The sequence below is a fragment of the Cetorhinus maximus genome, chromosome 4 (genome assembly GCF_964194155.1).
Source record: "Cetorhinus maximus chromosome 4, sCetMax3.hap1.1, whole genome shotgun sequence".
Taxonomy (NCBI): domain Eukaryota; kingdom Metazoa; phylum Chordata; class Chondrichthyes; order Lamniformes; family Cetorhinidae; genus Cetorhinus; species Cetorhinus maximus.
The window spans coordinates 173,232,501-173,258,635 of NC_135882.1; the positions used below are offsets into that span (position 1 = coordinate 173,232,501).

At 45.8% G+C, this 26,135-nt stretch overlaps 1 protein-coding gene across 1 annotated transcript in view; it reads left to right on the plus strand.

Annotated features, from left to right (window-relative positions):
* LOC144680109 (carbohydrate sulfotransferase 9-like) overlaps window positions 1–24,505 on the plus strand; it is a 110,798-nt gene extending 86,293 nt beyond the window's left edge. Inside the window, exons 3-4 of the mRNA XM_078541254.1 lie at window positions 21,708–21,745; window positions 23,210–24,505. Coding sequence (XP_078397380.1) covers window positions 21,708–21,745; window positions 23,210–24,283 — 1,112 coding nt within the window. The 3' untranslated portion in view covers window positions 24,284–24,505. The remainder of the gene's footprint in view (window positions 1–21,707; window positions 21,746–23,209) is intronic.
* The last annotated feature ends 1,630 nt before the right edge of the window (window positions 24,506–26,135 follow it).

Here is a 26,135-nt window from a genome sequence, read left to right on the forward strand (position 1 = left end):
TGTTTGTGGATGGGGTGCCAATCAAGCGGCTGCTTTGTCCTGATGGTGTTGAGCTTCTTGAGTGTTGTGGGAGCTGCACTCATCCAGGCAAGTGGGGAGTATTCCATCACACTCCTGACTTGTGCCTTGTAGATGGTGGGGAGGCTTTGGGGAATGTCCTACTCCTGTTCCTAATTCGTATTTATGTTGGTAAATATAAGAACAGGCAGTTTAATCAGCTTCTTAAATTTTCCACTCGATTTAGCCTTGTCAGAGCCGCATGTACTATTTCAGAAGTGTAATTACACCATGCTAACAACAACAATTTGCATTTATATAGTGTCTTTAAAAGGGCACTTCACTGGTGCATTATCAAATTAACAACTTGACACCGAGCCACAGAGAGAGATATTAGGACAGGTGACTGAAATCTTGGTTGGAGAGGTCAGTTTTAAGGATCATTAATGGATTAGGGAGAGGTGCAGAGGCGGAGAGCTTTAGGGTGGGAATTTCAGACCTTGGGCCTCCAATAGTGGGGCGATGGAAATCGGGGAAGCTGAAGAGGCCGGAATCGGAGGAGCACAGCGATCTCGGAGGGCTGAAGGGTTGGAGGACGTTGCAGAGATAGAATACAGAGATAGGGACCAGGCCATGGAGGGATTTGAAAACAGGGACGAGGGTTTTAATATTGAGGTGTTGCCGAGCCCAAGAGCCAACATAGGTCAGCGGGCACAGAGGTGATTCTTGGACGTAACATGATTTTGTGATGCAGGACCATGTCCTTGGTGTCTTTAATAAGAACTGTAATGAGCTTGATGTACCGGACAGGTTTGTTACATGAAACTTTATTACAGAGCTCTTGTAGAGGCTACGTGCTTGAACCAGGGTCCATGACTAGAAAGCTCCGTCCCCCAGATTATCTACACTTAGGGCCTCAATCGTCAGTACAATCACGTGACCTCTAAAGGCAGTAGGAAAGGTTATACCTACAATCACTACAGGAACCATTTCTCCAGCTTGATTAAACTCTGTTCCTTTGCGCCAAGGGTCAGAGTTTAAGGGCAGCGGGGTCATTCGAGGCCTCAGGGCCATGGTCTTTTCAGAATTGCCCCAGGCACAGGGAGGGGTCCCGTGCTCAGGGTTATTATAGCCAGGGCCAACAGGAAACCACCTCATGTATTCTTTTGTCAATGGAAGACTCCCACGAGCATCGGAAGAGGAAAGTGCAAGATGGCGAGGAGATTCCTCCCTGCCATGCCACAGTACCTAAACAGCTCTTATCAAACTCACGAATGACATCCTATGAGACTGTGACAAAAGTAAACTTTCTCTCCTCAATCCTTCTCGGCCTGTCCTCCGCCATCCCCCTTCAATCCCTCTCCACTGTCATCCCCTCCCGCTTCTTCATGCTCGGTGACATCATCCGAAGGCACAGGGCAATTTTTCACATGAACGCTGACGACACCCAGCTCTACCTCTCTCACCACCACCTCTCTCGACTCCTCCACGGTCGCTAAATTATCGGACTGCTTTTCCGACGTCCGGTACTGTGAAGAGCAAAAATTTCCTCCAATTAATTATTGTGGGAAGCCACTGTTTTCGGTCCCCAATCCAAACTCCGCTCCCTAACTACTGATACCATCCCTCTCCCTGGCAACATGTCTGACATTAAGCCAGTCTGTTTGCAAACCCGGTGTCACATTTAGTCGCAAGATGATCTTCCAACCTCGTCTACGCATCATCACTAAGACCGCCTATTTTCACCTCTGTAATATCACTCCACTTCACCCCCATCTCAGCTCATCAGCTGCTGAAACCCTCATCCTTGTCCTCGTTACTTCTAGGCTCGAATGTTTCACCACACTCCTGGCTCCCCCATTCTGCCCTCCGTAAACATGACCTCACTCCAAAACCCTGTTGTCTGCATCTTAACTCACAACGAGTCCCATTCCCCTATCACCCCTGTGCTCGCTGACCTAGACTGGCTCCCGGTCCAACAAAGTCTCGATTTTAAAATTCTCATCCTTGTCTTCAAACCCCTCCAGGGCCTTGCCCCTCCCTATCTCTATAATCTCCTCCAGCCCCACCACCTTCCGAGATCTCTGCGCTCTTCTAACTCTGGCCTCTTGAGAATCCCCAATTTTAATCACTCCACGACCGATGGCCATGCCTTCAGCTGCCCGGGCCTCAAGCTCTGGGATTCCATCTCTAAACCACTCCGTCCCTCTATCCCTCTTTCCCCCTTTAAAACGCTCCTTAAAACCTACCTCTTTGACCAAGCTTTTGGTCATCTGGCCTAATATCTCCTTATGAGTTATACCTTGTTTCACAACAACCCCTATGAAGCCCTTGGGATGCTTCATTACCCTAAAGGTGCGATATAAATGTAAGTTGTTATTGCTTGTCATTGGTTGAAGAAATGAACAGAAGGCCTGTCTTTTGGCAGACCCACTACTATGATTCTAGTTTCTCTCTTCCCTAGGCTCTTAGACTAATCATTACAAGCCAATCCACTCTGGAGAAGTAAACTGGTCCATTTATACTGATTAGGAATGGGCATTGAAGTAACAAATAAGGAAACTTAACCACGGCCATTGCTTACCTCGATTTCAATTTGATATACAAATGTGTTGGAATACACACAGCTCAGCTGCATATTAGTAATGTATTTGCCACCCACCTCAGGAGCAAATTAATACACAGAGATATTGTTATTTATTTCACTGTTTTTACAGAGGAATAAGGACAATACTTTGTAACATCTACGGATTGGTATAACACAGAAGGAGGCCATTTGGCCCATCGTGCCTGTGCCAGCTCTTTGAACGAGCTATCCAATTAGTCTCTCACTACTTGCTCTTTGCCTATTTCCCTGCAAATGTTTCCTTTGCAAGTACTTATCCAATTCCCCGAACAACATTGTGTTAATTTTTGCGGCTATTTCTAAAGCCATATAAGTAGGATGTGATGCATGTGAGGCTGTAACAAGGGGACAGACAGATAAAAAAGCAAAGCATTACAGATACTGGAAACTGGAACCAGAAAATGGGTACGTGTCGATATTGTAGCTTTAAGGAATATAGTGACTGTAGCTTTAAGACTTATTGTATAGTATCACATGACATTGTGAACGAATTGTGGGGAACCTTAGAGTGGGAGTCCTCCTTCTTTTAGTTGTGGAGCTTGATGGAAGCATGTAACTGCTGCTGTAGCCTGTAAATAAAGTCTGATGTTTCTAATGGGAAACCTGTCTGGAAAATCAAGTCCATAACAGAAATACAACAGAGGATTTGACATCTGTGGAGAAAACAAGCAAGGTTCAGAGTCATACCTTTCTTTGAATAGACCAAAGGCTGCATTTTTTGTGCCACATGTGGGTATTACTCCATGGAAGCCCATGGTTATATTTTTGGAGGTTCAAATATGGGTCATTGCTAGCATTAGTTTCCTTTGTTCACTTAGCAGTGAATCATTCTCAGGTACAGTTCCACAGGTGATAAATCCCTTCTTGTATCTTGCGCAAGTGTCCCTTCCGCACGTGTGTGTGTATAGGCAGCAGGTATCCGAGACCCTACAACCATCAGCTATCTCAGCGTTCCTCTAATTCTGGCTCCTTGTGTGTCTCCAATTTTAATCGCTCCTGTGAATCTCCTTGGGACATTTTTACTGCGTTAAAGGATGAGGGAACCAAGTGAAATATTTCCAAGTTTGCTGATGACACGAAACTTGGTGGGGATGTGGAAGATGAGGAGGGTGTTAGGAGGCTTCAAGGTGATTTAAACAGGTTGAGTGAGTGGGCAAATACATGGCAGATGCAGTATAACGTGGATAAGTGTGAAGTTATCCACTTTGGGAGGAAAAACAGAATGGCAGAGTATTATTTAAATCGTGATAGATTGGGGAATGTTGATGTACAAAGGGTGTCCTTGTACACCAATCACCGAAAGCAAGCATGCAGGTGCAGCAAGCAGTTAAGAAGGCAAATAGTATGTTGGCCTTCATTGAGAGAGGACTTGAGTACAGGAGCAAGGATGTCTTACTGCAGCTGTACAGGGCCTTGGTAAGACCACACCTGGCATATTGTGTGCAGTTTTGACCTCCTTACCTGAGAAAGGATATAGTTGCTATGGAGGGAGTGCAGCGAAGGTTCACCAGACTGATTCCTGGGATGGCAGGATTGTCGTATGAGGAGAGATGGGGCCGACTAGGCCCTGTATTCACTGGAGTTTAGAAGAATGAGAGGGGATCTCACTGAAACATATAAAATTCTGACAGGGATGGACAGACCGGATGCAGGGATGATATTTTCTCTGGCTGGGGGGGTCTAGAACAAAGGGCCACAGTCTCAGGATATGGGGTAGACCATTTTGGACTGAGATGAGGAGAAATTTCTTCACTCAGAGGGTGGTGAACCTGTGGAATTCTCTACCACAGAAGGCTGTGGAGGCCAAGTCACTGAATATATTTAAGAAGGAAATAGATAGATTTCTGGACCCTAAGGGGTATGGGGAGAGCGTGGGAGTATGGTGTTGAGATAGAGGATTAGCCATGATCATATTGAATAGCGGAGCAGGCTCGAAGGGCCGAATGACCTATTTTCTATATTTCTTTTTTCTATATAAATGCAAGTTGTTGTTATGCCACCCTTGGGTTTCATCGTGTAAAAATAAAGCTTCCCCTCATGTTGCTGTTGCCTCTTTTGCCAATTACCTTACATCAGTGCCCTCTGTTATCTGAAATACTAAAACATAATATCGGTCTGAGAACATCAGCAGCAATACTGCCTCCCATTCTTTATAAAATGAATGAGAAACTCATGACTAATTGCACAGACATGATGGACCGAATGGCCACCTTCTGTGCTGTATCACTCTTAAGATTCTGTGAGAGAACTCTCTGGCGAATCGAGATTTTCTGATTCATTGGCTGATTGCATAAGTGACAATCTTGCAAAGATTCATGAAACAGTAGGTGATGTATGAAAAATGTTAAATATGAAATTTCCCAAGACCTGTTGAACCCTATGGGAAACCACTGTGCAAGCCTTATTAGTGACCTAACAATTACAATTCTGTTTCAATAGCAAGTGTAATTGCCGAATAGTAACGGATGTACACTGGGAGAATTTGAACACTCCTTGACAGCCGGCTTTGTTTAATTTTATTCAATCAGCGTCAACTCAAGATTTCTCTTTTATGTCCTGCATTGCTAAGGGAACAACATACTTGGCAAAAAAAGCCTCTGCAGAAGAGATTGTGTTAATACCTTATGGAAACTGTGTCCAGATGGCTTGTTGTTCTGTGGGAAACATTGCATACGTGCAGCTTAGAAACTCAATTGTCAAATGCCAAATTGGCAAGAATCAGCCACCACTGACACAAATGGTGCCATTGGAAACTGCTGCATAAAGCTAAGGTCATGTTCCTGATCACCCAGGATCGAAACTGTTCTCAATAAAGTGGCTCCATATCTTAAAGCCCGTGCCTGTACTCATCACAAGCTGATGATTTCTATACATTTACCTTTGCCCTTTCACCTGGCAATTCACACAATTCCACCTCGCATCGTTACATGAAAGTTAAAATGCTACCCCATAGCAGGAGAAGTTAATTGACTTAACTCTTTGGTTTTAGTTACAGAGCAAGTAAGAGAAGATGCTGGTGCAGTGGTAAGGTTAATAGACCAGTAATACAGAGGTTATGGCTCTGGAGACATGGGTTTAAAATCTCAAGCTGGAGGATATTCAATTAATAAATTACAGAATTCTAACAGCACAGAAGGAGGCCATTCGGCCCATCGTATCTGCACCGGCTCTCCAAATAGCATTATGACCTAGCGCCATTGCCCTTGCACATTGTTTCTGTTCAAATAATCATCTCATGGCCTCTTGAATGCCTCGGTTGAACCTGCCTCCACCACACTTCCGGGCAGTGCGCTCCAGACCCGAACCACTGGTTGTGTGAAAAAGATTTTCTGGAATTATAAAGCTAGTCTCGGTAATGATGACCATGAAGCTATCACTGATTATTGTAAAAACCCACCTGGTTCCCTTTAGGGGAGGAAATCTGCTGCCCTTACTTGGCCTGGCCTCCATGTGACTCCAGGCCCACAGCAATATGGTTGACTCTTAACTGCCCCTCTGAAATGGCCAAGCAAGCCACTCAGTTCAAGGGCAATTAGGGATGGGCAACAAATGCTGGCCTTGCCCAGTGACACCCGCATCCCCATGAAAGGATAAATAAAAGCTCTGTTAACCAGTACAGTCTGACAATGAAACAGCACAGAATGAGGCCATTTGGCCCATCCGACCTGTTCGCTCTCTTTGAAAAAGTTATGCAATTAGTCCCTCTCTCCAGCTCTTTCTTTATTCCCTCAGCAAACGTTTCCCCTTCAAGTATTTATCCAGCTCCCCTTATGAAAGTTACTATTGAATCTTCCACCACCCTTTCAGACAGTGCGTTGTAGATCATAGCAACTCGCTGCGTTTAAAAAAAAAACCCAAACCTTCATCTAACCTTTTGGTCCATTTGCCAATTACCTTAAACCTGTGCCCTCTGGTTACGTACCCTTCTGCCGCTGGAAACAGCTTCTCCTCACTGAGTATAACTCCCTTACTTTGTTATCGATAGTTGCTTTCTTGTTCCAGATAATTGCCATTCAACCAAGTGAAACTTTTAATTATAAGCCTGTCTTTGTTTTCTGTATCATTCGAACCAATTTTAAAAAAGTTTGATGTGTACCAGGGAGTTTTTAATCTGCAGTGTGAACTGTTTTCCCATGCTGTTCCCCAGTGAAGCAGTGTGCAATGGCAGCTCCTTAATGAAGCCCCTCATTATTTCATCGGCAGGCTGATATTGCTGCAGGGTCAGACCTGGGTTTAATAGCCCAGCGGCACTTTAACCCATGCTTCCCTGCTCCAAGACGGACCATTTGACAGCGTTGTGAGAAATCGATAGTAATACAACATTGGGAGATTTTGGGTTTTTGGGTCTCATCAACCCTTCCCTCACATGCTGACCCCCTAAGAGTTGTGGTGAGGTGAGTTTGGGTTTTAAACCATGGCGTGCTAGATGTCGCTCAGGGTGCCCAAGCCTCAGTGGCAATAAGCACTTCTAGAGGCAAGTTGTTGTCTGGAGTTATGGGTGGTGATGGTAGAGGCTCCAATCCATCACACTGCTGACAGGAATCTCTCCCACTCTTACCACCTGCCATTGGTGTATGGTGGAAGTTTTTCAAGTTGATACTCAACCCGTTTGGTGACCTTACGAAGGCGCCTTCCTTGGCCGACAAGTCCTGGGGTGCGTCACGAGCTTAGGGCGCCTGGCTTAGAGGCATTGCACCACAAGACCTCCGTTTAAAAACCCATATGTTTCGGGATCTGTGTAAAGATAATGAAGGTAGAAAGTTATACAATTATGTTGGATCCAGTGCCCTTGGTTTGTTGGAGGTAAAGGATCCGGGTTATGCACTTTGTTCGGGGTGACCGAGTCGGTACAGAGAACATCCGGAGATCGTTGTTAGAATAAACACATGCTATTGATTTACAATCTAACTCTGCAGCTACACTAATATATTCACAACATAAAAACTCTGTCTTCACTCCTCAGTGACTAACCCAAGACTCCCTGACACAGAGGGAGCCCGCGCTCCTCTACTATTGGACAATAAGATCATGTGACCTTACAGTATAATACTTGCTTTTAGCTGTATTACATATCAGATTACTACATCCCTCCCTTTTACTGAAAAATACATTTTTACAATTTTTCAATACATCAGGTTATTTACACAGTTCAATTACTTACGAAGTCAGTCTCTCTGGGGGTTTCCTTATACATGTAGAACGTCTCAACTCTACAGCTTCTGAAGTTTGCTTTGGAATCTCCCTTGCTGAAGTCGTCTGAGTTTCAGGTTCTACAGCGGGTATCTGCAAAGTTGTTTCTTCGATTCTTTCAGGTACAATCGGCCCTTCAGATACATTTATACTTGGTTGAGTTCTTTCAACAGGAAATGTTGATTCAGTCTCAAGCACCAGTGGAATCACCTCTGGGTATTTGGCTTCTCCACTTTGTATGTGATCCACATGTGTGCTAATTATTTAACCTCCGACTTTCACATGGTAGGAGAGAGTTACAGCATTTATTTCACCGACAAACCATGCTGGTCCTTCTCTAAACATTTTTACAAATATCCTCTCTCCTACATTAAATGTTCTGTCCCGACTGTGACAATCATGACCCATTTTCTGACTTTCCTGCCTTCTTTCTACCTTCACCCCCACCCCCGCCCCCCCCAAGTTTGGCCTAATCAGGCTCAGTCTCGATCGGAGACGTCGCTTCATCAACAACTCCGCAGGTCTGACACCTGTTGTCGAATGAGGCGTGGTGCTATAGTGGAAAAGAAATCGTGCTAATTTAGTCACTATCGAATCTCCAGATAATTTCTTTATACCAGGTTTGAATGTCTGAGCTGCTCTCTCTCGACAAGTACATTTGCAGAAGGTATGGAGATGTTTTCACATGAACAATACCACTGAGACTTGTAAATTGGTCAAATTCAGCACTTGCGAATACTGTTCCATTACCTGATACTAGCAAAAACAAAAAGTACCTGGAAAAACTCAGCAGGTCTGGCAGCATCTGCGGAGAGGAACACAGTTAACGTTTCGAGGCCGCATGACTCTTCAACAGAACTAAGGAAAAATAGAAAAGGGGTGAAATATAAGCTGGTTTAAGGGGGGGTGGGTAGGACAAGAAGAGCTGGATAGAGGGCCAGTGATAGATGGAGATAACCAAAAGATGTCACAGACAAAGGGACAAAGAGGTGTTGAAGGTGGTGATATTATCTAAAGGAATGTGCTAATTAAGGGTAGAAAGCAGGATGAGCAAGGTACAGATAGCCCTAGTGGGGGCGGGGGGGGTGGTGAAGGAATCGAAAAAGGCTAAAAGGTAGAGATAAAACAATGGATGGAAATACATTTAAAAATAATGGAAATAGGTGGGAAAAGAAAAATCTATATAAATTATTCAAACACCAGAGAGAAATGGAAAGCAATGAAGGTGAACAAGGCAAAAGAGAGATATGGAAATCCTGACGGAGAGAAGAGCAAAACTTCTTCAAGGTAGGCATTCCTGGAAGAGAAGTGGCAGTGAATTAAACACTAAAATAAAAGCAAAAAACTGCAGATGCTGGAAATCCAAAACAAAAACAAAAATACCTGGAAAAACTCAACAGGTCTGGCAGCATCTGCGGAGAGGAACACAGTTAACGTTTCGAGTCCGCATGACTCTTCAACAGAACTAAGTAAAAATAGAAACGGGGTTGTTCACCTTCATTGTTTTCCATTTCTCTCCTGGTGTTTGAATAATTTATATAGATTTTTCTTTTCCCACCTATTTCCATTATTTTTAAATGTATTTCTATCCATTGTTTTATCTCTACCTTTTAGCCTTTTTCGATTCCTTCACCCCACCCTACCCCCACTAGGACTATCTGTACCTTGCTTGTCCTGCTTTCTACCCTTAATTAATACATTTCTTAGATAATATCACCACCTTCAACACCTCTTTGTCCTTTTGTCTGTGACATCTTTTGGTTATCTCCACCTATCACTGGCCCTCTATCCAGCTCTACTTGTCCCAACCCCCCCGCCTTAAACCAGCTTATATTTCACCCCTTTTCTATTTTTCCTTAGTTCTGTTGAAGAGTCATGCGGACTCGAAACGTTAACTGTGTTCCTCTCCGCAGATGCTGCCAGACCTGCTGAGTTTTTCCAGATATTTTTGTTTTTGTTTTGGATTTCCAGCATCCGCAGTTTTTTGCTTTTACCTGATACTAGCACTTCAGGTAATCCACTTATAGTGAAGCTTTGTCGTAGTTTGTCTATTGTCGCTGAAGATGTGGGTGACCTTACTTTGTATATGTCCATCCATTTTGAATGAGCGTCTATGATAAGGAGAAACATTGTTCCCATAAAAGGTCCCACATAAACAATGTGTACCCATACCCATGGCCTTCCTGGCCCCTACCAGGGGCTGTTGCAGGTCATTTTTGTACTTGCTGACACTGCATACAAATTCTCACTAAGTTTTCTATTTCTCCATCTATTCCTGACCACCACATATAGCCATGTGCTATTGCCTTCAGTTTGGAAATTTCGGGATGTGCACTGTGAAATTCAGATAACAAATGGCTTTCATCCTTTTGGAGGAACAATCACTCGAGCTCCCCACAATAAAATACCTTCTTGGCTGGTTATCTTGTATCTTCTCTGGAAATGTGGCTTCGTTTCATTGGATTCTTGTGTCTGTGACCCACCATGAAGAACTTGATTTCTCATTTTGGATAAGACTGGGCCTCAATTCGTCCAATCTTTAATTTGTTTAGCACATATCAGTGATGAGTCCAGGAAGTTCAACAACAAAGACATATTCCTGGGGAATTGGAACATCCTCATCCTTTACTTGCAAGGGTACTGACTGAGTGCATCTGCATTTGCAATTTGACTTCCGAGTCTATGAATAAAAGTTTACTCATACGCTGCTAAGATCAACGCCCATCTTTGTGCTCTTGCTGAGACTATAGGGGGTATAGCCCTGTCTTCACCAAATAGTCCTAATAATGGCTTGTGGTCCGTTATGATGGTAAAATGATGACCCTGTACATATTGATGAAACTTTTTAACACCAAAAATGATCACCAGGCCGTCTTTTTCAATTTGTGAGTCCTTTTTCCCTGCAGTACTAAGTGTTCTTGACACATATCCTATAGGTTGTTCTGACCCATCATCCATTCGATGAGAAAGCACTACTCCCACTCCATAAGGTGATGCAACACACGTTAGTCTCAACTCCTTGTTTGGGTCAAAATGTACTGGAAGTGTAGATGACTATAACAACTTTATAACTTTTGTGAAAGCTTCTTCTTGTGGCGTTTTCCATGACCATCTTTGATTTTTCTTAAGCCAACAACGTGCCAGTTCTGTCAACAAGTTAGGTAATTGATCACCTCCAAGAACGATTTCAGTTCGGATGTATTCCTTGGTGCTGGGGTTTCCCTAATGGCTTTCGCTTTTCCTTCAACTGGATGCAGGCCTTGTGAATCGACCTTGTGACCCAGGTAAGTTACCTCTCTCGCCTGGAATGTGCACGTTTCCTTTCTCAATCTCACCCCAACCTGCGAGAAACCATTCAGAACTTCCTCCAGGCTCATCAAATGTTCTTTCTCGGTGAGTCCTGTCACGAGAACGTCATCCAAATTAACTACAACATGGGTCAGTCCCTGTAATAAACTTTCCGTGGTTCTTTGGAATATGGCGCAAGCGGAAGATATGCCAAATGGTAAACGGGTGTATTTATGGTGACAAACTTCCAGGATGCCTTCTCTAATTCCAATTGCTGGCAGGCGTGACTCATATCCAACTTCCTTTGGCCTTTCCACCTGTCAGTTTAGCGTATAAATCTTCAATTTTAGGTATGGGGTGTCTATCCAATTTTGCCACTTTGTTAACTGTTAATTTATAGTCCCCACATATTCTAATGCTTTGGTCAGGTTTGAGAACAGGTACAATTGGAGCTGCCCATTCTGAAAATTGTGCTGGTTGTATCACTCCCAGTTTTTCTAATCTGTCCAGTTCGGCATTTACCTTATCCCTCATTGCATGAGGTACCAATCTTACCTTCATGAATCTTGGCGTTGCCTCAGGATCGAAGGCCTGTAGCCCTTCAATTTTTCCAAGGCCTTCCTTGAAAACTGAGGCATAATTCAGTAATAACCGTGAAAATCCATGAGTTCTTAGTTGGAAGATTTCCCTCCATTCCATTTAAAATTCTTTCAGCTAGTTTCATCCAAGGAGACTAGGCTCCTTGCCTGCTCCTACTATCAAGGGTAATCTCACTGTTTGACCTTTATAGTTGACTGAGACTTTACATACGCCCTTGACTTCTATGCTTTCTCCTGTATAAGTCTTTAATTGTTCAACAGTTTCTTCTAAATTCAACTTATGTTCTCCCTGATTCAAGTATTGAAAAGTGGGCTGTCTGGTCACCGTAGTAGCTGCACCAATGTCCACCTCCATTCTGAGAGGCTTCTTATTCACACTCGTGGTTACATAGTTGGGCTCCGTTCTTCCTACCTTTAGCTTATACAGCGAATACATATCAGCGTCTATTGCTTCAGGATTTTCAACACTGTTTATCTCATTCGGTTTTTGCCTTTGCCCGACAGTCTGCCTGATTCTATCTTTACAATTTCTCATGAGGTGTCCAAATCGATGGCGGGAGAAACGTTCAATCTTTTAAGATTGTGTTTCATTACGGGGCTGTCTACTTCCACCTCTGTTGGTACCACGCCCGTGCTTTTGCTGCTGAAATCTCCGTTTTAATTTGTCCGTTAGATGCGGCTGCTTCCCGCTTCGGAACAAAGCTCTGCACTTTCCCGCTCTTTTTGGTTGAGGCTCCCCGCCCCAACATGGAGGGCGGTGCCATTTTGCGCTCCTCGAATGGCTTCTGAGTCTCGCGCCGCACCTTCCATTGCAAGAGCGATCCCCGACGCCTTCGGAAAATCAAGATTTGTTTCTGCCAACAATCTCCTCCAGATCGCATTTTCGTTTATACCGCCCCCCAGCCAATCGCTAAGCTTATCATCGACTGAAGTCCCGAACTTGCAGTATTTAGTTAATTGCTTCAGACTCGCTACATGAGAAGCAACTGCCACCCCCACAGCTCTGATTCTTGAGTTGAATTTAAATCCTTTGTATGGTCACTGATCAGCTTGGGCTGGTGATGATCCTTCACCAGGCTCACTAAATCATCAAAACTTTTCAAGTCTGGGGCACTGGGCGCCAACAAATTCCGGATTAATCCACATGCCTTACTCCCACATGTGGACAGGAGGATCGCACGCCTCTTCTCCTCCCCCGCAGTGACGTTCGCCTGGACGAAGAACGCGAGGTGTTCAACATAGTGAGACCAGGCGTCCGAGGTTGGATCGAATGGCTCCTTTCTTCAAAATTGCAGAATCCCTTAAGGAATTAGTTCGACGCTCAGAAGGAAATTGTCTTTAACTTACAGCTGCCGTGCGAGGTACAACCCGATTTCGGTTCTCCTGGTTTCCTTCGTTTTTCTCTCTCGCTTTTTACCTCATTCCTTATTGGATTTTTCCTTCTTTTTTTCTCGTCGCTAGTTTGTTGGACGCCAGTGCCCTGGGTTTGTTGGGGCTAAAGGGTCCGGGTTACACACTTTGTTCGGGGTGACCGAGTCGGTACAGAGACAGAGAACATCCGGACATCGTTGTTAGAATAAACACATGCTGTTTACTTACAATCTAACTGTACAACTATATGTTCACAACATAAAAACTCTGTCTTCACTCCTCAGTGACAAACCCAAGACTCTCTCACATAGAATAGAGGTAGACCGCGCTACTCTGCTATTGGTCAATAAGATCATGTGACCTTACGTTACAACACTTGTCTTAAAGGTATATTACGTCTCAAGTTACTGCAAATTAGAAATGGTTTTAGTGCGCTGAGAATGTGGAGAGGAGGAAAGCACCTATTTAGAATCATAGAATGATATCTCACAGAAAGATCATGCCCGTGTCAGGTCTTTCACCAGCCTGGACTGGTTGGGCTGAATGGCCTGCATCTGTGCTGTAAAATCTGTATAATTCTATGTAGAGCACAACAACACCAGCTTGTGTTTACATAGCATATTTATCACAGTAAAAAATCCCAATCACGGAAACGTTATCAAAAAACGTTTGACATCGAGCCACCTTAGGAGATATTTGGGCAGATGACCAAATGCTTGGTCCAAATGGTAGATTTTAAGGAGCATCTTAAAAGGAGGAAAGAGAGTTAGAGAGGTGGAGAGGTGTGGTGGTCGGGGGGTGATTTCCAAAGCTTGGGACCCAGGCAGCTAAAAGACACAGCCGCCATTAAAATTGGGGGTATGATGAAGGCCAGAATTGGAGGAGCACAGAGACCTCAGAGGGTAGTGGGGCTGGAGGAGATTACAGAGATAGGGAGGGGTGGGGGGTGCAGCAAGTTCATGGAGGGATTTGAAAACAAGGCTCGAAACTAAGAACGGTTTGCCTACATGTAACTGTCGATGCTCTTCTTGGGACTTCTGACTAACATGAAAACACTCAACTAGAAAGATTGAAGGAAGCAAGGTTTTATTAATCGGTGAGATCACAATGCTAAGTGCATAACTGAAACAGGTAGACATCAATCTGAGAACGCGGGGAACATTTGAATTAGAATATTGACAAATCAGTACCTGGATATCTGGGCACAATTCAGTGACCCCTCAGTGCCACAGGGTAACCCAACAGCCTATTAAATGTCAAATTCTTTTCAGGATTATGTGACCCACTATATGAAGTGAATGTATTTTCTTAAGAAACTATCCACCTGAAGGGTTCATCCGTGATGCCTGTGGGTGAGCATTTCAGTCAGTTAATGTAGCAAAGAGGGTTAATTCTACATCACATCAAAAATAAGAATAGGCTACATCAGAAAAGTACTGACTGGGTCGTAGAATGATACAGCACAGAAGGAGGCCATTCGGCCCGTTGGGCAGTATTCGATGGAGGCGACGGGAGTCTCACCACCAGAAGGACCCCGGGGTGGGAAAATCCCGCCTCCAAGAGCTGCCAGCCAATCAGAGGCCAGCAGCTGTGCATTGCTCAGCAACGCCACGGGAGGGAAGGGTGGCAGCCGCCGGTAATGCACCCAGCTGGGCCCAGGATTGTCGAGGTAGCCATCCACATAAACTACAAACGCCATTTGTTTTCAAGAAATATAAGGTTCTTCCCAAGGGACAATTCCCCAATGGAACAAGCTGCAAAAGGACATAGTCACAGCCCCCAGGCTATTTCCATTTATAAGCTTTCCATTTACCAGGACTGCCATATCAGGAGGTCACGTGTGGTTTGGCCAGCGCTAACCATGTAAATGTGAGCGGAATACAGGTGTTAGCCTGTGATGCCAACTTAACCGAAGCAGAAGCTACAGGTGAGTCACGGGGTGGGGGGGTGCTGGGCAGCGGGGGAGAGAGAGGGTTCGGCAGCAGGGGCAGTGGGATGACTCTCAGCAGGACCCCCTCCTTCCCAATGCCGGCTTCCTCAACCAGACACTGAGTGCCTTTGAGCGAGGACCCCTCCACCCGTGCTCCAGACCGGAAGCCCGCAAGCCGCTCCCCATGGTTTGGCTGTTCGGGCTCCAGGCAATGGCACGTCCCCCTCCCACCACGAGATGAATACCAGCAGCAGCCGAGTGAGGCCTTTAGGTGGCCTTTAATTTCCAGCATTTTTCATTTTTATTTCAGATTTCCAGCATTCAAGGTATTTCGCTTGTCTTCTACTATGTGTGTGTGTGTGTGTGTGTGTGTGAGTGCGAGTGTGTGTGTGCACATGTGTGTGCAAGTGTGTGCATGTGTGCGTGTGAATGTGTATGTGCGCATGTGTGTGTGCAAGCGTGTGCGTGTGTGCACGCGCGAATGTGTGTGTGCGCGTGTGTGTGTGTGTGTGTGTGCGATTGTGTGTGAGTGTGAGTGTGTGTGAGTGCGAGTGTGTGTGAGTGCGAGTGTGTGTGCGTATGTGTGTGCAAGTGGGTGTGTGTGTGTGCGTGCGCGAGTGTGTGTGTGCGATTGTGTGTGTGTGTAAGTGTGTGTGTGTGCGATTGTGTGTGAGTGTGAGTGTGTGTGCATGTGTGTGTGCGCACGAATGTGTGTGTGCGATTGTGTGTGAGTGCGAGTGTGTGTGCGTATGTGTGTGCAAGTGGGTGTGTGTGTGTGCGCGCGCGAGTGTGTGTGTAATTAGAAGCAGGTGAAGCAGCCTGGGCGGCCGATTCATCTCTTGAATCTAATCTCACCAGTTTTGCAGTGGAAATATTAATTGCGTTCATCATATCACACAGCCTTTTGAGGGACTGGAATTGGTGAAAGGATTTAATAGGGCAGATAGAGAAAAACCATTTCCCCTGGTGAGGGGAGTCCAGACCAAGGGGGCTGGACCTTAACATTTGAGCCAGGCCATTCAGGGGTAGATGGAGTTAGGATATAAATCAGCCATGATGTAGCCGAATAATGGAACAGGCTCGAGGGGCTGAAAGGCCTCCTCCTCAATCAGTGTTCCTAGTGAAGAGAGAGAGAGAGACAGACTATGGGAGGGTCAGCGGAGGGGCGGTGGGGAAGGGGAGAGTCTGGACCATGAGTAGGAAGAAAGAAACACTTGCACTTACATCATGATCTCAGGGTGCCCCAAAGCACTTTACAGCCCTGTGACGTATTATCACTGTTGTAGTGTCGGAAACAGAGCAGTGAATTTGTTCACAGAAAAAGCTCATACAAACAGCAATGTTAAAAGTTGTTAATCGACCGCTTAGCCTTAACAGCATTTTGGGAGGGGAGAGGGTTCCAGATTTCCACCACCCTTTGTGCGATAGACTGCTTCCTGGCATCACCCCACCACCCCCCAACCGAATGACTCATTTTAAGGTCATCCCCCCTTTCTCCCTACGGCATTTCGAACACCTCAATCAGATCGTCCCCTCGGCCTTCTAGACTTGAGCCTAGTCTTTGCAATAGAAAAGCAAAAAATACCGCGGAGGCCGGAAACCTGGGGCAGAGTTTTTTATCTCAGCGTTGCCGGCACGCGCCCGATCGGGGCGATGACATCGGGCGGGCGTCCGACCACACCCTGGGCTCGCACGATCTTCCGGCCAGCTGGCAGGTGTGTGTGAAAGCCGGGAGCGCGCCCGCCGACAATTTAGGGGGGCAATTAAGCCCATGAAAGTTCCAACGGACTCCGATTTTTTCGATGTCCCTCCAACCTCGCAGTTGTCGGACGGGCGAATCTGCCAGGCGGACTTTGTATTTTTGATGAAACCTCATCCAAGGGGCGGGATGAGGTCCCCGTTATTAAATAAAAATAAAAAAACGTTTGGATGGGACTTTCGTCACCTGTCTGTTCGGGTGACGCGCGGACTTTTTTTTTTTCTGGATTTTAACATCTTTCTTGACTGCTTTTAAATTCTTCGGCTCCCCGAGGCAGCTCTCTGCCTTCAGGGAGCTTTCACTCCGCGATCCCCCACGTCCGCGCCTATGTCAGCGCCCGCCCTCCTCCCACCCCCCCACCCCCACCCCGGCAGCGCTGAGCGTTTCAGCGCGCGTTTCGAAATTGCAGTTGGGGGTGCCGATCGTGGGTGGTCCGCTCTCCAGCCGCTCCCGGACCCGCCGATCACGCGCGCCCGCCTACCTAAAAATCCTGCCCCCTGCAATAAAAACAGAAAGTGCTGGAAAAATTCAGCAGGTCCGGCAGCCTCTGTGGGGAGAGAGACAGAGTTAACGTTTCGAGTCCGTGTGACTCTTCTCCAGAGCTGAAGAGAGGTAGAAACGCGATGGGTTTTATACTGTTTAAGAGGGGGGCAGAGCAGGTGGAGCAAAATAGAAGGTCAGGGACAGGTGGGAGATCAGGAGAGATCGACAAAGATGTCAGACAAAGGGAGTGTTAATGGTAGTGGTAAAGACTAAAGAAGGTGCTGATAGTGGCATAAAGGTAAGAGAGCAGAATGTGTCAATAGCAGGACAAGGGTCAGTGCTCTGTGAAAGCAAAACATAAGAACATGTGACAGATGGCCCTGTGGGGGGGTGGGTGTGCAGGGGGTAAAATGGGGGAGAGAGTCCCTGGTCTGAAGTTGTTGAACTCAATGTTAAGCCGGGAAGGCTGTAAAGTGCCTAGTCGGAAGATGAGGTGCTGTTCCTCCAGTTTGCATTGGGATTCACTGGAACAATGCAGCAGGCCAAGGACGGACATGTGGGCATGAGAGCACCAGGATGGTGAGTTGAATTGGCAAGCGACAGGGAGGATTTTTTTTTATTCATTCATGGGGTGTGGGCATTGCTAAGCCAGCATTCATTGGCCATCCGTAATTGCCCTCTGAACAAGGGCATTTAAGAGTCAAGGCTATTGCTGTGGGCCTGGGGTCACATATAGGCCAGACCAGGTGAGGACAGCAGATTTCCTTCCCAAACGGACATTAGTGAACCAGATGGGTTTTTATGATAATCGGCAATGGTTTCATGGTCATCTTCAGATTTTTAATTTTATTGAATTCAAATTTCACCATCTGCCATGGTGGGATTGGAACCTGGGTCCCCAGAGCATTACCCCTGGGGTCTCTGGAATACTAGTCCAGTGACAATACCACTATGCCACCCAGGCTGGGCAAAGGTGATCATCTGCGTTTAGTCTCCCCAGTGTAGAGGAGGCCGCATTGGGAGCAGCGAATAAGGTAGACCAAATTGAAGGAGGTGCAGGTAAGAGCGCTGCTTCACCTGAAAGGAGTGTTTGAGGCCTTGGACGGTGAGGAGGGAGGAAGTAAAGGGGCAGGTGTTGCTTATTAACGCCAAGCAATGCATGTTAAAATCAAATCCTGGAGCACCAGCTATCTCAGACGTTTAAGCATGGCAGCAGTGGTCCCACAATCCAAATATCGGACATGAATTCTCTTCCTGGTTTTCAGTATTGTTGATGCTTTTGTACATCAGCTGGTTTTGACCTGCCGGTCTCAGTTGTTAAAGAGCTCGGTTTGAGAACAGCTGTCGCATTTGTATCATTGTTTCCCTGACCAACGTAAGCAGACCCCCTGATTGGTGGATTGAGGGATTTGCTTCATCGGCTGATTGTCCTGTCGTCAAATTCTTCCTTCACCTTCCGAGCCTTGCTCACGATTGTTTTACTGTCAGGATAATTATAGCTGGTTCCTTTTGTTGTGGGAATCTTTTAACCAGTGTTCCACTTTGTAAACGTCTCTTTGTCCTGACTAATTGGTGTCTCTGTATTCAGACCGCTGACAGTGGCAGTATTATGTACTAAAAACAGAAAATGCTGGAAAAACTCAGCAGGTCTGGCAGCATCTGTGGAGAGAAGAACAGAGTTAATGTTTCGAGTCCAATATGACTCTTGAAGAGTCATACAGCCTTGAAACGTTAACTCTGTTTCTCTCTCCGCAGTTGTTGCCAGACCTGCTGAGCTTTTCCAGCATTTTCTGTTTTTATTTCAGATTTCCAGCACTCACAGTGTTTTGCTTTTATCGCAGTATTGTGTAGTCTCGGCTCGGTGGCTAGCACTCTTGCTTTGCAGTCAGAAGGTCATGAGTTTGAGTCTCACTCTGCAGACTTGACCATGAAATCTAGCTAGCATCCCAGCACTTAGGGAGTGCTGTATTGTCATAGGCAGAGCTGCATTGTGGAAGGGTCAGTACTGAGAAAGCACTGCACTGCCAGAGTAGAGGGTCAGTACTAAGGCAACACTGCACTGTCGGGGAGTCAGTAATGAGGGAGTGCTGCACTGTCGGAGAGTCAGTAATGAGGGAGTGCTGCACTGTTGGAGAGTCAGCACAGAGAGTGTGCTGCATAATTGGAAGGTCAGTACTGAGAAAGCACTGCACTGTCAGAGGGTCAGGACTAAATGAGCACTGCATTGTCAGGGGGTCAGTAATGAGAGAATGCTGTACTGTCAGACAGTCAGTACTGAGGGAGGGCTGCACTATCAGAGAGTCAATACTGAGGGAGGGCTGCACTATTGGAGGGTCGATACTGAGGGAGCGCTGCATTGTCAAAAGGTCAGTACTGATGGAGTGGTGACATGTCGGAGGGTCAGTAAGAGGGATTACTGCACTGTCAGAGGGTCAATACTGAGGGAGCGTTGCATTGTCGAAAGGTCAGTACTGATGGAGTGCTGATGTATCGGAGGGTCAGTACTGAGGGATTACTGCACTGTCAGAGGGTCAATACTGAGGGAGCACTGCACTGTCGGAGGGTCAGTACTGAGAGAGTGCTGCACTGTCAGAGGGTCAATACTGAGGGAGCGCTGCACTGTCGGAGGGTCAGTACTGAGGGAGTGCTGTCAGAGGTGCCAACTTTTGGATGAGAGGTTTAACCTCAGCCTCTCAGGTAGATGCCTCAAATGGTCTACACTGGTGTTTATGCTCCACATGAGCCTACTCCTACCCTACTGACTCTCAACGTTACCTTCCTATTCCTTTCTGCTTTGTGTGTTTATTCAGCTTGCCCTTAAACTATTCTATTTGCCTCAACTACCTCAGCATGTGGTAGTGAGTTCCACATTCTCACTTTACGTTTCTCCAGCTGTATTTCCTGCTGTGGCTGGCTCATACGAGCTTTTTTATTTATGACCCTCAGTTTTTGGACTCTCCCTCAAATAGAAGCTTCTTTGAAGCCTTTCATCATTTAAAGAATTCGGTATATCCTTCATTTTTAGCTTGGCATAGCGGTAATGTCACTGGGGCAGTAATCCAGAGGCCCAGGCTAATGTCCTGGCAATATCCCTCTTTCTATCCTTTCTCCCCAGCCACCACCCCTCCCCCCCACCTTCCCCCCCCACCCCACCCCCAAAAAAGGCCATCTGTCACTTGGCCTATGTTGTTCTTTCACAGAACGCTGACCCTCGTTCTGCTATTAACACATTCTGCTCTTACCTTCACGCCGCTATCAGCACCTTCTTTAGTCTTCACGGATGCCATTAACACCCCCTTTGTCTCGTGTTCATAATATTTTTGTCAACCTCTCCTCAGCCCCCACCTATCTCTGACCTTCTATCCCGCTTTACCTGCACCCCCCCAAAGGAACCAGATGGGTTTTTATAACAACCAATGATAGTTGTCATGATTACCATGACTGTGACTAGCTTTATATTCCAGATTTTATTAGTTGAATTTAAATGCCACCATTTATATTGGGATTTGAACCTGTGACCCCAGAACATTAATCTGGACCTCTGGATTATTAGGCCATGACACCACCATCTCACCACCCAGCCCAACCAATAATTTCATTGTAGGAAAAATAATGACCCAGGTCTTGCAGTCGCCTGTGAACAAATGGCCCTCACCATTCATTACTCTTACAGCTTCCCTTCATCAGCTTTTATACAGCAACATACAGTAATTAGGGAACTATTTCAGTGTGCCGCCCTCTACAGGGAACTTGTGGTGTGATTGAACAATCTTTACTGAGGCACGCAGGGTCTGTTGCTTGCTCCATGAGATGCGGGAGTTGCTGGAAAGGGCAGCATTTATTGACCACTCCTAATGCCAGATATTGTAAGATAGAATATTTAATTCAATGTAAAATTGGGCATGGAAAGTGAAATAACGAGAGAGAAAGGTGAGATTACAAGAGAGACAAAAGAGATGACGAAATGAATTTTTAAAAACGTTTTTGAAATCTCCAACATTAATTAAAATTGGAAGGAATCAGGCTGCACACTTGTAAAATTAAGTTTTCAGAGCCAGAGAGGTTGGTTGGTAGTTAAAATTCACCTACACATGAATGGGCAGACTCTAACATTTTCTGGCATGTTTACTATCTGTCTAATAGGTAACTACAACAACCTCAAGCCTTTCTTGTGTTTGAATGCTGAGTCTATTAGGGAGGTACCATTGTAATGAAGCTTGTGGAAGAGAAGAGAAACTCAGCAGCAACCTCCTAGTTTACGCATTTAACAAGTCATGCGCAGACTCTGGATGTTGCTTTTGTGATTTACTCCTTAATAACAATAAGCATTGATAGCCTCACTGTTATTCCAATTGCAAAATCCAAGTTACAATGTTTATTTTGAATAGGTGGATGCACTTCTGTTCCTGAAGAATTTATTTCCATGACAATTAACCCTTATCTTATGCTCTCCTTTTATTTTAGTGCTGAGATACAAGATTCAACAGGAACAAAGTAACAAGGTAATTGAACCTAATGGTTGTGTTCCATTTTATAGTGCACAGGAATTATGAAGAATAGGCATGCAATCTGACATTGTCTCCTATTGTGTGATACTCTTAATTCATCACTTTATGTTGCACCCACAGCTATTTGCATTATAAACCTCGAATTATCCTTTCCAAAACATAAAGGAACTGGCCATTTAGCCCCTAGAGCCTGTTCCACCATTCAATGAGATCATGGTTGATCTGTGACCTAACTCCCTAAACCCACTTTTGCTGTACATCCCTTAATACCATTAGTTAACAAAAGCCTGTCAAACAGCCACGGGATAGCACAGAACCTGAATATTACTGCGAAGGGAGACCCACGTTGCCGAACCTCTTCATCCTGTACTCTTCAGGACAAATGCAAGAATACCAAATTTCAAAATGCTTGTCCTGATGAGTGCAAGAAAAACTTTGGCAACGTGTCTTTCTTTCCAACGATAGTAATCTATCAATCTCACTTTCAACATCAACAATTGACTGAGCGTCAACTGTTGTTTGCAGAAGATTTCCAAACTTCTACCACCCTTTGTGTGACGTGTTTCCTAATTTCACCCCTGTAAGATTTGGCTCGATTTGGCCCCTAGTCCTAGACTCCCCCCCATCAGCAGAAATGTTTTCCCTCTATCTGCCCTACCTGACCCCCCTAAACTTTAAATAAACCATCCCTTAATCTTCTCAATTCCAGGATACACAACCCAAGTTTGTGTAACCTCCAGGTGTTTTCATAGATCAAGTGAGCATGAAATTCGACTGTTAACACTGCAAATGTATCAGAGGTTAAAGAGGAGGTCGGTAGATTTTTAAATATCGGGGAGTTGAGGCCTGAGGCAGATCAACCGGAATCGTATTGAATGGCAGGGCAGGCTTGAGGGGCCGAATGGCCTACTCCTGCTCCTATTCGGTATGTTCTTAATTCCCCTCAACCACATTTCGATAAGTGCTTTTAAAGTAACAGTAGGTGCATTGAATAAAGTTTAAGTGTTTAAAAACATTTCACATGAAGATGCATTTTTATATAACACTGACCAGCTAATCCCGGCCACTACACATTAGGAAGGACGTCAAGGCCTTAGAGAGGGTGTGGAGGAGGTTTACCAGAATGGTACAAGGGGGTTTCAGTTAATGTGGAGAGACAGGAGAAACTGGGATAGTTCTCCTTAGGGCAGAGGAAGGTAAGGGGAGACTTGATTGAAGTTTTCACATTTTTGAGGGGTTTAGTAAGTAAGGAGAAACTGTTTCCAGTAGCAGGAGGATCGAGAATGGAAAGACACAGATTTAAAATAATTGAATTCCATTTTGCAATGTGTTTGTTAGGTTTTGGTTGTGTTATCTGCCCGGCGGGTGATGGATGTTGCTCCACGGTTCCACTGCTGGCTTTCTCCAATCACTCTTTGGACTTTCACCTTAGTTTATCTTGTCTTATTTTCTCCATAGGCCTGGAACCAACCAACTAAGATCCCAGGGAAGTTTCGCAAAAGTTTCAAAGCCACAGAAGCTGTGAGTTACCGAGCTAAGGAATTGAGCAATGGGACCACTTCAAAGCCCACGACGTACACTTTCAACAGAAGTGATGTCTCGCTGAAGAGGAAGCTATCCCAGCAGAGAAAGATGAGGAATCTATTGCTGAAGAAATTGTTCGAGCCGATCATTAACCTGCCGGTGGACCATCTCCTGAACCGGAGCCTGGCGACAGATGGTGTTCAGGAGCGGAGGAAGCAATTCCTCGCCAACTTCTGCAAGAAGTATTACACCAGTAAGCACAGGACGTCCCTCATAAGGCTCGTGTCTCGTGTTTACGTGGAGGATAAGCACAGGCTGCTGTACTGCGAGGTGCCCAAAGCCGGGTGTTCGAACTGGAAGCGGGTCCTGATGGTGCTGAACGGTCTTGCCTCCAACCCGCACAACATCTCGCACAACTTTGTGCACTACGGCAAGCACCTTCGCAGGCTGGACAGCTACAGCCTTCAGGAGACCTACGAGTTTCTGAGTACCTTCACCAAAGTGTTGTTCGTGAGGGACCCGATGGAAAGGCTGGTGTCGGCCTTCAGGGATAAATTTGAACATCCAAACGTCTATTACCACCCTGTGTTTGGCAAGGCAATCCTGAAGAAGTACAGAACCAACGCTAGTGCCGAGGCCCTAAGCACAGGAGCAGGGGTGACTTTCAGCGAGTTTGTTCACTACCTCTTGGACCCGCAGAAGCCGGTGGGCATGGACATTCACTGGGAGCCAATCAGCAAGCTCTGCTCTCCCTGCCTCATTAATTACGACTTCATTGGCAAGTTTGAGAATTTGGAGAATGATGCCAACTCCTTCCTCAAACTGATAGGCGCCCCTCTCGAACTCCAGTTCCCTAGTTTTAAAGACAGGCATTCCACCGATGAGAGGACCACTGCTGCTGTTGTGAAGCAATATCTCCTTCAAGTATCACCTTTGGAAAGGCAACAGATTTATAACTTCTATTACCTGGACTACCTCATGTTTAACTATTCTAAGCCACATTTTTAATGTGCGTCAAGACTGGGAAAAGTAATTTATCAGGAAATCTTAATATATTTTGTGATGTAGACCTTATTTTGATATGCTGACATGCAGTTGGAATCACTTTTGGACGTTCGTCTTCGATGTATTTGTTATCTTTTTTTACTTTAGCGTAACAGGTGATAGAAAAGAAAATGGTGAACAGCCTCCGTCGCTTCTTGAATAAACACATCACACCCAACGGATCAAAAACTCAATAACTCCAGCCTCTGCTGGTGGACCAATTCCCAGTTGGGACGTTACCTTTTGTTCTCGGCATTCCTGAACTTGGGAAGAGGGGGTTTTCCTCTGCTGTGTGGTGTTACCTGTGTGCCAGGTGTTGTGTGGAGACGGGTCGATGCCAGTTGTGGTGCGCTGTACAGCAAGTGTCCCCGCCCTAACCATCAAGGGCCCCCATGCAAAGAGTAGTCACTTCAATGAGTTAATCGAGACCTCCCACCCACCCGCTCCCCCCACACACACACCCCCGCCCCCCACAACCCCTAGCAAAAATCAATGTATTCTGAAGAGGAAAGGAAGAGGTGGAGAAAATTAAGGGGGAATGAGCAAGTGTGTTTGGGAATACCTCTCTCCCTCACTGCTGCCCGTGTGGGACTCCAACACATGCAACTCGCGAGAAACAGGGGCCCTTTCGAAAATGGGTGCTTCGGGTGTGTCCAGGGGCCACCAGCGGTAGCTTCTAAAAGCTGCCAACAGTACTCACACGATCCTTGTGGAAATGCCTTTAAGCTGCGATCCCATCATCCAATTTGCGACCAGCAAATTAAAAAGGTGACAACGTCCATAGCTCTTCTTTCCGATTAGGATTGGGGTGGGGGGGGTGCAGACAAGGAAGCGGATCTTCCAACAGCCCTGATGTGTCTCTTTTTGACTTCTCCCGGATCAGCTGAAGGGTTTTGGGGGAAAATGATTCCCCCAGCTGCCCGTTCAATGTGCACCCGGTCCTTCTGCTGCACGCTGGCGGGGGTTTTGTGTTGACTCATTCGGGGGAATTGGGAAGTCGCTGGGCAAGGCCCAGCATTTGTGGCCCATCCCTCATTACCCTTGAACTGAGTGGCTTGCTGGGCCATTCCAGAGGGCAGTGATATTGCTGTGGGTCTGGAGTCACATGTAGGCCAGACCCGGTAAGGACGGCAGATTTCCCTCTCCTGAAAGGCACTAGTGAACCAGATGGGTTTTTACAAAAAACCTGCTAGTGACATGGTCACCATTTCTGACAGAAGAGCCAAGTTACTGAGACTAACTTTATTTCTGATTTATTTAATTGCTACGACAAAAACAATGTCTCTTTTTCCAGTTTTGCTCAAGTTCTGTGCTACCAAACAACTATTTATTTAATGAATAGAATTTAAATTCCCCAGCTGCTGTGGTGGGATTTGAGCTCATATCTCTAGGTGATGTCGTTTCTAATGATCTCTGGATCATTAATCTAGGCCCCTGAGGAGAAAATCCAGTAACGTAACCACTATACCCTGTACTCACGGAAATCGCCCCAGCGCAGCCTCGAAATAGACTTTTAAAGTTCGCTCGACACTGTTTCATCATTATACAGTGTAACTTTATGTTGTCGGTCACATTTATGGCAATGCTGAGGTCTGGATTGTGCTAGTCCTGTCCTGCCTGGGTCACCTGCCCTCGCAACCCCATGTTCTTGGGTCAGAACTGACGACTGAAGCAGGGGGGGGAATGTTCAACCTAGTACCAGAAAACTGAAGAGGCAATCCTGAAAGGGGCAGGGTGAGCCCGAGAGACTGCAGCTCCCCTTTTGTTTTGTCAAGTGCCTTGGGCTGGACTGACGCTTTCAACAAGGCAAGGTTTT